The sequence below is a fragment of the Neofelis nebulosa genome, chromosome 4 (assembly GCF_028018385.1).
Source record: "Neofelis nebulosa isolate mNeoNeb1 chromosome 4, mNeoNeb1.pri, whole genome shotgun sequence".
Taxonomy (NCBI): Eukaryota; Metazoa; Chordata; class Mammalia; order Carnivora; family Felidae; genus Neofelis; species Neofelis nebulosa.
In genome coordinates this window covers 52,748,907-52,762,324 of record NC_080785.1, presented here as the reverse complement: position 1 = coordinate 52,762,324, position 13,418 = coordinate 52,748,907, and the positions used below count along the sequence as shown (strand labels likewise).

Genomic DNA, 13,418 nt, shown 5'->3' with positions numbered 1-13,418 from the left:
CTCCGATATGGCCCATCAGTAAACACCCAGGACAGAGACTCTGCATTTGGGGGAAGACACTGAAGTCCCAGCCTCCCATCCAAACAATGACCTTACTGTGGAACAGGTAACATACAAGGGAGCAAAAAGAGGAAAGAATACTCATTTTCAAAGAACAAATTCAGCTCGTCACAGAAAGGGCTGATTTGGCCATCATCTTATAACCATGGTCCCCTTATCTCCACCCCATAAGACAGGAGAAGGATGAGAGACACCACTGTTTCTAGGCTCTAAGTAGAGCTTTTGAAAAAAAACAAAAACTTACTCTACAGAATACGAGTGGGGGTGGAACAATGTTTCTTACGTAAAAACCCCGAATGTTATTTTTCAAAAATCTAGTTGCTAGTGGGACAACTCCCAAAATAAAAACATTCTCAAGGGAAATTTATCCTGGAAAAGAAAAACAGCACAAGAAATTAAATTCTGTCCACCCGGGATAGTAAAAATAAACACGCAGACAGCCCTCAAGACAATGTTTTACAGCCAGGCATAACAGAACCATCACTTGGAAGGTTCTGGAGAAAAAGGAAGCATAAAACCACAGAGCAGAACTACCCACAGGCACCAACTGTCACAGAGAAGCTCCCCCACATGGCAAATCCTATCGAGGTGACTGAAAATAACCAGGCACAGGGGAACTAGATGTTGGTGAGAAATGAACCCATTTCAAGGATAATCCAAACGAAAACCAGAGGAGCCAGGGAGCTCTGACCCTGCCCATCTTAGCTTTGCCGGGCCCCCCTCGATGGGCCGGGTGACTCCGGAGCAGGGGCCAGACAGCACAGCCGGAAGAGTGACTCCTCACCATCCTTTCCAAGGCGCTGGGGACTTGTGCGGCCTTGTCCAGAAGCTCGCTGTACTCCAGCTCCTCGCAGAGCCGCTGCAGGGTGTTCAGCGGCTCGTTCAGCTCCACCGGCATGGCCACCTTGGACAGGTCCTTCCCTATGTTGTTCCTCAGGATGTTCCACAGGCTGATGTTACTGGCATTGGGACACGGAGCTGGCAAGCAACTTCTTCTTTTGGACTTTGCGTCCCCACCGCTTTCAAGCACAGGCCCTGAAAGGGACATCAGCCTCACTGTCTCTAGAAGACTTTTCATTTTATTATTTAGGTAAAATCAAACAAACTAACAACAAAACAAAACCGTGAATAAAACCTGACCCGACAAGTACTCAAGTTTACTATTAATCTCAGTTATCTGGAATATGACCAAACGTCAGAAAATAAAAAGAATTCTGCACGGCTAAATGAAGTACCCAAAATTACACGCACTAAAACTCACGGAGTTTATTCGCAAGGGAAGTCTTCAAGTTCCTGCTCAGACGCTAGTGACTCACCGCTTATATACACTTATGATAAAACTGGAAACTAGATTTCTATGCTCACAGCAGTTTACTATTTATACCTTTAAACTCTTTAAATTTTTAAAAAGCACTTGAAACCCTGCTTAACAACGCTTTTAAGCTCTTTTTAAAAAATCACGTCCAATTCTGATAAAAAACAATTGTGCTTACTACAGAAAAATGATAAGGGAACTAACAGTCATCCATTATCCCACTACCTGCACATAATGGCTGTTTACGTTTTGGAGTGTTTTCATGTAGCATTTTCTCCATCCATATAGCTCATATAGCACGTCTAGTTTTATGTTCTGCTTATTAACATAACTATTTCTCCATGCTATTCAAAATTCTTCCAAAATACCATTTGTAATGACTGTAAAAAAAAAAAATTCCATGCTATAGATATGCCATAATCGACTGAATCATTCATCTACTGTTGGACTTTTAGATTTGTTTCAGTGTTTTGCTATGATGCAAAAAAAAAAAAAAGTATTCAATATTTATATTCTTGATATTTGATTATATCTCTGAGTATTTGCTTAGGATATATAGACATGGAATTACTATGTCAAAGACTATAAACATTTTTAGACATCTGATTCAGATGATCAGATGGCTCTTCAAAAAAGGTACATTGATTTCCTTTTATCAACAGCATATGTGTATCTATCTCCTGAGGCCTTTTCAGGCTTGTCATCATTCATGTTGAATTTTTGGCAAATTGTTGGGTGGACGGTGTTATTTCCTTGCTTTAACTTGTATTTAAAAATTCCTAGTAATTCTTTCATGAATATTTCTTCTTTTCTGCATCATCTGTTTTCCTATTTACATATTAAGGCATAAATTTTTTGTTTTTATATTTGTTTTACAATCAAATCCCCATTTGACACTGATCTTTAAATTTGGTCCATGTGGTTACCTGACACATAAAACACTTACACTTTAGGTATTTACATCTATCAATCTTTTCCTTTGTAACAACTTCCATTCACTCAGGCTCTGAAATTCTTTTCCCATCCCAGCTGAGCCTATTTTCAAATAAAATCTTTTGCATTACGCCAACACATGAGAAACAGGCATTTTATTTCTACATATTTATTTATTTAAAATGTTTAACATTTACTCATTATAAAGCCAATCACTCTGAATAAAGAGGCTGCTCTGAGGAACAGAAAAGTATGAAACTGGGGTCACACCTTATAGTCTCATGTTAATCTAAGCATCCAATTAATTGTTGAATTGGTGTAAGCAAAAGTCTGATTTACCCAAGTAAACAGCTGCAAATGATGGTAGTTTTTAAAAACATTCCATGTAATCTCAAAATAGTTTCTTTGATTCTGCTAATCCAGATTTTGAAACAACACTAGATGAGTGACTACTACCAATGAATGAATAATACCTATCTAGCAAGGCTTCAAGCATTTTACATATATTATCTATTTTTACATATACTTTACATACATTATCTCTTAAGTAACTTGCACTAGAACACATAACCAGTGAGTGCAGAGCTGAGGTTAACCAAGGAAGTCCGGTCATGAATCTATATTCCTAACCCCTGAACCTCCCACGGCACCCATCATGGTGATAGATCCCAATATTTGCCTCCTGATTTGGGGAGGAAGAAATTAACAGGAATCACTCTAAATATCTAGCATTTACTATAGGTTCAGAGAAACTCTAACATCATAAATTATCAAGAACTTGATCCAATCCCTATTTCCTTTTGTAGGCAAAGCTGTGTCGTATGATGCTAAGGTTAGGTCTACATCCAATCTTTTCAGTAGAGTACTGATGTGTAGAAATCTAATCTTCCACAGAGACAGTTAAACTGAAGGACACCTATTTTGCCTCCAAATTCTGCTGACGAAGAAAGCTGGGTTTGGCCCAGTGTTTGTTGAAGCCAAGGCAATGCACTGATCACCATTCCAGCCAAATGGCTGTGGAATAAGATAGAATGAGCTTTGACTTCTATGCTTTTCCTGGCTGATGTCACCTCAGCACAGCTGGAGTCTTAGGGCAAGTCTTCTGTTTCTAACCTTGACCTCTGAACCTTCTATTCCTGTGCTCCCCTTGGCCCCTCTCTCAGGCCTCAAAGAGAAAAAGACTTCAGCATTTGTCCATCTTCCTCATCCATAGTGGGAGTGCCATTTTAGTGTGTGTGCTGTTTGTCAAAGGGGTGTGATGTTTCTTGATTTCTCTTTCAATTCACCTACTTGTTTTTCTAGAAAAACAAGGAGCTCCTACATTATTGGTCTTCTCCTTTGAACCATTGGACTTTTCCACCAAAGTTCATCTCTCTGGAAACATTTCAAGCAAGATAGAGCAAAATGAGCATCAGACTTCTAACAGATATGATGCTAAAAGGATGTACTTCCAGAAAATGGTAAAATTACCTGCCTTTTTTGTGGTCCCCAAAGTGTAGGCTCTTTGGCATTCATATAAAAATTCATCATCATATTTCACACATACTTTCTGAACTGGGAAGCACTAAATTACAAAAAGCCCCGACATGGTCCCTATCCTCTGGGTATATATGAAAATAGGTGGTGCTCTGGGTACCCAGTATGTGGCACAGGCCAACCTGGAGACCCCGAGGCACACTGAGTACCAAGACTGGGAATGTCTGATGCTACAGGACCCATGCAGAAAACTGTCCAATGGGCCAATTCTTCTTAAGCACATTTTCTGAAACAGACTTCAGTATGCTTACTGAACTCCTAAATCAGAGCTGTTTGGGGATAGGCAGACACTCTAGGTACCCCACAATGCAAACTAACATTTCCTCGGCATTGTTTTGCTCTTGGGATCAAACAGTAATAAAGGGATGTCTTAGATCCCCTGACAGCCCATCCCTCCCTTCTAGGAGGTAGCCATTTGTTACTTTTAAATGTGTTATCTTAAAGAATCTGAGGTTGAATCACCACTTAGATCAGGTGTTCTTATTACATAAGCCTTACAGAATTCCTAAAGCATGAAAACCACTAGATATCTAAAGGCAAAAAGCTATATTGTAATGTGTTTGCTGAGAGAATGTTTGACCATATTAGGGGTATCTATTGCACTAATTTTTGGTATTTATATGATAACTGGTATACCCTTACTTTATAAAATCAAATTTTTCATGGGCAGACAAATTTATTTGAATGAATATATATTTCACATGTCAGTGCTGATTCCCCACCTAGATTATATAAACCTCAAGGATGGGGACCATGTCTTAATTTTCTTATATAAAACATGTTACAGTTCTATACCTGCAGAAGATACTCTATTAATGCTTATTAGTATTCACTGAAGATGCAATCTTTCAGAGATCAAATAATTTAAATCTTACCCAAGGTCTGTCTCTCATTATCTAAATCATTACTGAGATTGTCTAAGGAAAGGTTATCACTTATGTCACTGACATAGGAGTCATCCTCAGAAATCTATGGGAAAAGAAAAATACATTTAAGTAAGAATAAACAAACCAGATTTTCATTAAACCTTTACTCCAAATCATCAAACATTTTGAATCCCATGTTAAAAACCTACAGAAATAATTTTGGATTACTTTCATAGAGGTCCAAACGCCAGTCTGCCTGAAAGCCGTTCACGGCAAACACCTGTTATTAAAATTTTTATACTTTCTTGAGCAGTTATCACAAAGAAAACACTCAAGATCTTAGTTATTACAAAAAATTCTTATTATTTCAGACTGCACTTTCAGAATTTGCTAGTGTTTGCACAGAATAATTATAATTTGTCTTTCAACTATTTGTGGGGGAGAAAAAGGATCTTCCATGGAAATTAAATAAGATTAGTACTTCTATATGAAAGGTGTAAAATTATCAATTCACATTTTCACAAAGCAATGCCAACTATGATACTTGCTTATTTAGGAAAGTATGATTTTTATGCATCAATATAAAACCGTATTATTATATATTATAAATTAATTATTATAATAGCCATATTAAAATAATTATAGTAAAATAATTGCATGTTATAAATTAATATTGGTCAAATTCAGTGATTAAAAAAATAAGATACTAATTTCCAAACCTGTAGTAGAAATATTACATTATGAAATAGCTAATAGTCAAAATCATTAACCACTAATTGAAAAGAGGTATAACAAATCAAGAAACAGAAGTGAGGAAGTACCCAACACCTTCTACTTTTGCAACCTTTTCCCTGAGGTCTTGTTATCTTTTCATGTTCTCTGGGGGGGTGGGAGTTACAAGAAGATCCTCAGAATGAAACGGCAGAAAGAGCCCACCGAGTTTAGTATTTCTAAACAAATGAGTAAAGCAACAAAAGAGATTTTGAGGCACCTAACTGAAAACAGTGCTCAAACCTCATTTTCTGAAGAGCTTGGAGATAACAGAACTTCCTGTGCATCAAAAAACTCTGAAAGGGAGTCAGTGATGGAGAGTCTACTTTCATTGGAAAGCTGATGGACCAGAGCTCGGTTGTCATCTCTGGAGTTTTCCTATTTGAAACACAAACACAAAAATGCATATAATTAGAAACAGTCTTAAGAGAAGCAAAAATAAACAAGTGATTTCGCTGCATGATACACAAGGTCACAGGTACATGCAAACAAGCAGCTCAAAGCAGAGGTCAGCCCCAAAGTCAAGGAGAAGCAAGCCTCACACAAAACAAAATGAAAAACAAAAGTGTCCCCCACACGGACACCTCACTTTATAGGCACTATCACTGCTTAGGCACCTGCAACAAATCTCAAAGCAAAAAGAAACTGTCCAAGGTCAGTCTCGGTTCCAGTTAAGAGGGGGAAAATTCTAACACTCTCTGAATCATATCCTCTTATTCTCTACCACTGCAGGATGTTTCTTTTCATCCTAAAATTTCCTCTGAATTGTACTCAATGTATGTCCTTGCGTGGCTGATTTGCAGCCACAATGCCTTTTTCTGCCTCCACGCTTTCCCAGAAGCCAATATGCTGTTCTCGAGGCGTCCCTTGACAAATACACAGCGTGTTTTGGTCCAGAAGTGCCCCTGGTGGCAGATCATTCATTATTCATGGATGAATGAGATAAATTCTCTTTGTCTCTCTCCAACCACAAATGACTCTGAGAGGGATGGAAACTCCCAATCCCCTTTATAAACCTCTCTACAAACAACATAATGGGGTATCATGATTTTTCCATCTTGCATGGCCCTCCCTTCCCTACTTCACTGGGTCTAAACTTCCCCGAGGGGAAAGTCCTAAATACTTTGTTTGGAAATGTGCGTTCTATTCAATTTGCAAGTGAAAATTTAATACAACTCAACAAATTGAGCAACTGCTTTATGCTGGCTTTGGAGAGATATAAGGATGCACTGGCCTGAAAGAGTGGCGCAAAGAATGCACTCAACACATGAGACCAAGACTGTAGAAGAGAGGGAACTACAGAAGGGAAGAGGAAGGTGAGGCTGATTCTATTTCGGGCTTTGGTCTGGAGGGAGAGGTGACACCTTGAGGAATGTTCCCCAGTCTAAATTCCTTCAATTCAGAGAAGATTGTTGCCCTGAACTTCCCTACAGTTCACAATTCTCATGGGGCTGATAAAGGAACAGCTTCTGCATCATACGTATGTCATAAAGGAGTCTCAGAATATTTGGAGAGCAAAAGTTACAGCAGATTATGTCTTTTCCAGAAGTTTTATGAGTTCAGGATACGCTCTTCCGTCTCATAAACAAATTATATCCAAGATGGGGGTGCGATAACAGAAGGACCATAGCAGATTTTTATAATTAGTAAAGGACAAGTGGTCCCTTTATGAAATGTTTACTTCAGGAACACATTTAAATGGGTATCCCTTCCTCTTGGATTCTTCCTATGTAAGACACCTGGTCATTCAAAGGTCTTACCCATTTTAATACCCATAAAGCCTTGCGAAAAGCAGGCTTCTTTTCTGCCCTGACAAAGAGACCGCATTAGGCTCTATAAACAAGTGCCATAGCTGTCACCTTCAAGGGAAAGGAATGTCTCCTCAAAACAGGAGACACCATAGTGAATGACTGAGCTCCTTTAATGCTCACTGAAACAGCAGAATCTTCCTGTGTCTTTTGGTGTGTCGCTGCCACATAAGACTCTAATGATTTATTTACTTGTTCTGTTCATTAATTCATTACTAGTCGCTCCTGCTCTCTATCTTCCTTCTCCTAGTTGGATGGATCAGAAGGATTTCTTGGCTCATCAACAATGAAAACAATATACCTAACGTTAGCCCCTTCTGACGTTCTACCTCCAGAAACGTCCTATCAATACCCACTGAAAAAAAAAAAACTCAGTGGGACTGCAGCAGCCCCAAGCCTCAGCATACTACCTTACACACATAGGACCGCACTTGTTACATATCAACCTGCTCGGTTCACTTCAACAATTTCCCCACGAGGTTGGAAGGCCTCCATGGTTGTCTATCATTTTTTTTAAATCAAGAAAAGATAAACAGAAAAAAAGGGAAGGAAGGGAACACTCATAATCCTATCACACTAAAACTACTATAAGCATTTTTTAAGGAAATATAAACTTGTTATTTTTTAAATTTTTTAAATTTTAATTTTTAAATTTACATCCAAATTAGTTAGCATATAGTGCAACAATGATTTCAGGAGTAGATTCCTTAACGCCCCTTGCCCATTTAGCCCATCCCCCCTCCTACACCCCCTCCAGCGACCCTCAGTTTGTTCTCCATATTTATGAGTCTCTTAGGTTTTGCCTCCCTCCCTGTTTTTATATTATTTTTGCTTCCCTTCCCTATGTTCATCTGTTCTGTGTTTTAAAGTCCTCATATGAGTGAAGTCATATGATTATTTGTCTTTCTCTGACTGACCAGTTTCACTTAGCATAATACCCTCCAGTTCCATCCACATAGTTGCAAATGGCAAGATTTCATTCTTTTTGATTGCCGAGTAATACTCCATTGTGTATATATACCACCTCTTCTTTATCCATTCATCCATCGATGGACATTTGGGCTCTTTCCATCCTTTGGCTATTATTGATAGTGCTGCTAGAAACATTGGGGTGCATGTGTCCCTTCAAAACAGCACACCTGTATCCCTTGGATAAATACCTAGTAGTGCAACTGCTGGGTCGTAGGGTAGTTCTATTTTTAGTGTTTTGAGGAACCTCCATACTGTTTTCCAGAGTGGCTACACCAGTTTGCATCCCCACCAACAATGCAAAAGAGATCCTCTTTCTCTGCATCCTCGCCAACATCTGTTGTTGCCTGAGTTGTTAATGTTAGCCATTCTGACAGGTGTAAGATGGTATCTCATTGTGGCTAAAACCACTATAAGCATTTTGATACATTTCTCTCCCATCCTTTTTATACATATAGCTTTGCTTTAAAATAATTGTGTGTGTGTGTGTGTGTGTGTGTGTGTGTGTGTGTGTGTATAAACTTATATAAATATATAAAACTGGGGCAAATGGAACTGAGTAGTGAACATGTTCCCCAGTCCATTGATTTATATATAATATATATTTATAAACTTTCCCTAAACAACATTGTACCATAGTCATTTTTTCAAAATTAACATTTATCTTGAGGATAAGAGTAACATGTTTAAAATGGAAAATAAAGAAAAATGTAAATAAAATACCTATCACTTAAAGCCTCATTGCCCAGATGTGGCCCCTATTAACCTGTTGGTGTATTTTTTATTAAAACGTGTGTGTGTGTGTGTGTGTGTGTATGGTACATATATGTGTATGCGTGTATATATATTATATAAAGATACAGATTTAAGTTTGAAAAACTAGATCACACTGTAGTCTTTATATAGTCTGCTATATTCATTTAACATTATATTACGAACTTTTTCCCAGGATGTTAGCTTCTTGAGGCATTAACTTTAGTTCATAGATAATACTTTGTTATATATGTGTCACAAAGTGACACTTCTATGTATTAGAAATTAAGGGCATTTCCAAATTTGTAAAGATCATGAGCATGTTTGCAAATGTCTCTTGTAAACAATGAGATAATACTTGTATCTCACTATTTCTTAGAATCAGTCCTCAGAAGCAGAATTATTAAAAATGTTAGAGGTAATACATATATGATTTAATCACATTAACACAAGAACCTCTGTTTTCTCCATATCTTTAAGGGCATAGAATACTATAATTTAGAAAAGCTGTATGTTAAACAAATTGTTGTAATTTGCATTTCTTTGTTAAGAATTAGGTCTAACATTTTTTTCTTAAAAAAATAAAAAACCTATAGAGATGTTGACATTAGGGGAGGGTACATCAGGGTGGATGGGACCTCCCTCTGCATTTCTTTGCACTTTGTTGTGAATTTATAAGTATCACAAAGTCAAAAGTTTCAAAAGAACTGTATGTATTTGGGTTTTTTGGTGAATTGGGTCCCTTTCTTCATTTGTTTATTGGGGTCTTAAGTTGCTTATTACTTATTAATTATTTACATATTAAAGACATTATCACCTAGTTAGCATTATCTAAGTCTGTCATTTTCACTGAAAGTATTTTTCCTAGTTTATTATTTGTCTCTCATTTTTCCATATACACCATTTCTTTCCTAAAACAAAGGTCAGATCTCGTTAATGTGTCTTTTGCAATTTTTCTATTGCTCCCAAATTTATAAAGTCCTCCCTACTCTAGCCATTTGATAAATATTTACGTCAATGGATTTCAGTTTGAGTTTTTATATTTAACTCCAATTCACTTACAATTCATTTTAGTGTGCAATGTGAAGATTTAAAGTGCTCAGTCAAAAGATTGCCTTTGAGCTGTGCCAAACAAATTTGTTGAATAATCCATCTCCTGCCCATTGCTTTTTTCATTGCTTTTATCATGTGTTTGTTTCTTTTATGTGAAATGGTGTTTACGTCTGAGATAGTTTTTCAGTCCATTCTCACACCATCCCCAGCATATTTCCACTACTGGCCTGGCACATTTCCTCACTATATAGCAGGTGTGATGTTATTGAGAAAACACTGTGCTTTGGGCTCACCAGATGTGGACTGACATCCCAGCCAGGTCTCTTATTAGCAGTGTGCCCTGAGGGAAGTTATTTAACCTCTCTGGTTTCCTTGTCTCTAAAATGAAAACTACCATCACCTACCTCATAGAATTGTGGTTAGGTTTTCGTGAGTTAACGCATTCAAATGCACATGGAATAGAGCAAACAGATAGGCAATTGAAAGAATTAAATTCCCTGCTTCTCTTTCAGATGTATCTTCAAAGTTCTTGCCTACTTAAGTCTCTGAAATGGACTGTAGATTAAATAGAGTATTACCACCCAAAGTCACCTAGCCTTTCATTTGGAACCTAAAATAATATAAGAACTAATAAGCTGAAAGTATTAAATATTCACATTCAAAAAGATAAAGTATGAGAACTTACTAGAATGTGGGAGTCATTTCGATGGGAGATGGGTAATCTGAGCAACTCGAATGGAAGGGAAGGGAAGGGAAGTACAGAAAACAGAAGGTCCTAGGTTGACCTCACTGTGGGGACTGCCATTCCTTAACAGATTGCTTGGGGTGTCTGTGAGCTACCTAAGAAAAATAAACAGGAATAGAATTTCTAAGCTCTTGGGGCGGCCACTTCCAGTCACTCTCTGGTTTCCTGAAGACAAGAATGGCTTTTCCATTTCTGGGAAAGTGAGCCTGAGTCACTCAGTGAAAAGCAGGATAAAACATGGAGAATATAAAATTACAGAAAGAGGAAACAGCAAGGACGACATGCCATCAATTCAAGACTTCAGTCTAGTGTGGAAAGTGTGAATTTGGGGGACACTACTGCTCCTCCTCCAGGACAGTTTACAGCATTTAAGCCTTCGGGTACATTCCTTGCGAGATCAGTTTAAAAACATGCATTTAAAAAAAAATTTTTTTTTAACGTTTTATTTATTTTTGAGACAGGGAGAGACAGAGCATGAGCAGGGGAGGGCCAGAGAGAGGGAAACACAGAATCTGAAACAGGCTCCAGGCTCTGAGCTGTCAGCACAGAGCCCGACGCGGGGATCGAACTCACGGACCGCGAGATCATGACCTGAGCTGAAGTCGGCTGCTTAACCGACTGAGCCACCCAGGCGCCCCAAAACATGCATTTTAAAAAGACTGATTCTGGTTTCCTTTCCAAAACACAAATAGCCCCAAGTATGTACACTGAGCATAAGTACATAAGAACCATAAATGAAGTGTCAACTTGCTTAAATAAATGTAGTTGGTGGAAATGCTATTTAAAAGGTAAGCACTGGGGCACCTGGGTGGCTCAGTCGGTTAAGCGTCGAACTTCAGCTCAGTCATGATCTCATGGTTCGTGGTTTCCAGCCCCACGTCGGGCTCTGTGCTGACAGCCCAGAGCCCGGAGCCTGCTTTAGATTCTATGTCTCCCTCTGTCTCTGCCCCTCCCCTGCTCAAGCTCCATCTCTCAAAAATAAGTAAATGTGTAAAAAACTTTTTTTAAATAAAAATAAAAGGTAGGCATTGCCTCCCAATAGACATAGAAACCCCACAGAATGCCAGTGTTTGGTGGCAAAGAACACCCATGATGGCCAGTCGTGGAGACTGAGCCCTGCTTCAGCTACTGTGCAGATTCAAAAGAAAGCCCAACTGGGGAGCACATTTCTTTGCCCAGGCCTAAAATGAATGTCACCACAGGTCATGTTCGGGTGCTCAACTTTAAAGACCATTCAGTTCAGGTATGGGTTTAAATGGCTGAGAAGATCTCTTGGTGGGGAGGGAGTATGTAGAGGAATGTCGTGGTCCACCACTGACACACATCTCAAAAGTAGCAGCAGGCCTGGGAGCCTCTGCAGAGAGAGGGTAGGTCCCTTGTCAGAGAAGAGGGTCCCCTTGGCATGCAGCCACATGACTGCGGATGCCCCGGCCTCACCCTCGGTGCTGACCAATTTCAACCCCTAGTCTTCTCATTGCCTGTACACATGGCTTCCCACAGAGTAAAGAACTATGTGGGGGTTTTGTTTTCTTTGAAGACAGGAAAAGGAGGAAGAGGGATTAAGCTTCAACGTTGGAAACTCCTTTTATTAATTTACAGACAACACTCACGTACACACACACACACACACACACACACACACGGACATACACCCCTTGTATATTACCTTCCTCCCCTTTTATTTCAAATGTGCTCAGTCCAATAGATTTGTTAATAAAAAATTTAGCAATTCTGAGACAGGCATATAAATATGATAGCTAAAAGCAGTTTTAAGCCTTATTATCCCTTTTTTACTTATTTTCTGAATAATCCATTTATATTTTTCTGCAGTTTCTCATTTTAAACCTTCAAAGAACATTTTAGATAAACATCCTGTCTTGAGAAAAGACATTTTTAACATACTATTAGTGGACCAAGACACTTCAACTGTAATACAGTATTTTCTCCCTCAGAAAATACAGCTGTGCTTTTTGAAAGACAAAAAAAAAATCACAGGAGAGGGAGAAGGGAAAGCCACAAAGAAAGGGGAAGGGGTTCTCACAGAGGGAGCAAGGGATACTGGCAGGGAATTAAGATACCGTAGGGCAGAGAAAATTAGGTCTCTTCAGAAGTAGCAGGAGAAAATGTTTGTCTTTCCCCATTCCAGCAAAAATCTAGTAAAAGGTGATACTTAGGAGGAAAATGGGGTAAAGAAATACAAAAGGAAGAAGACTTCTTGGGGTAGGGAGGGGAGGAAGCAGTTTAACAATGCAGGAGGCACATATTCCAGAAAGCCTTCAGGGGCTCCCAGACCCTGCAGCAGCTGCCGGAGGTGGGCAGAGATGTGAGCACCGCTCCCGAGAGGGAAACAGGGGCGACATGACAGAGGATGTCAGGTGAGGGGGTGGCGGTCGTGGAAACATTCCCAGACGAGAAGCCTCACCCACCTCTGCCAGACTGTCACCCGACTTGGCAGCAGCAGGGGAATCGAGGAGCAGAGACTCAGCATGGATTCTGCATAAGCGTTCTTTAAGGTCTGTGTTTTGTGCTAGGGCCTGGAACATGTTAAAAATAGTGGGGCTCTGTTAATAAACGGATGTATCAGAAAAGCACAGCAGTGGGCCCAGTGG

General features: G+C 39.1%; 1 protein-coding gene across 6 annotated transcripts in view; it reads right to left on the bottom strand.

The window, feature by feature from the left end:
• Positions 1–13,418, bottom strand: part of OSBPL3 (oxysterol binding protein like 3) — a 174,646-nt gene that overhangs the window by 29,258 nt on the left and 131,970 nt on the right. For 4 of the 6 annotated variants that reach the window (XM_058724797.1, XM_058724798.1, XM_058724796.1 and 1 more), the window contains 4 exons: positions 13,236–13,343; positions 5,725–5,859; positions 4,720–4,813; positions 845–1,095 (listed from right to left, as the gene is read on the bottom strand). In XM_058724797.1, the coding sequence (XP_058580780.1) occupies positions 845–1,095; positions 4,720–4,813; positions 5,725–5,859; positions 13,236–13,343 (588 nt within the window). The remainder of the gene's footprint in view (positions 1–844; positions 1,096–4,719; positions 4,814–5,724; positions 5,860–13,235; positions 13,344–13,418) is intronic. The other 2 variants (XM_058724800.1, XM_058724801.1) reach the window with 1 other exon arrangement.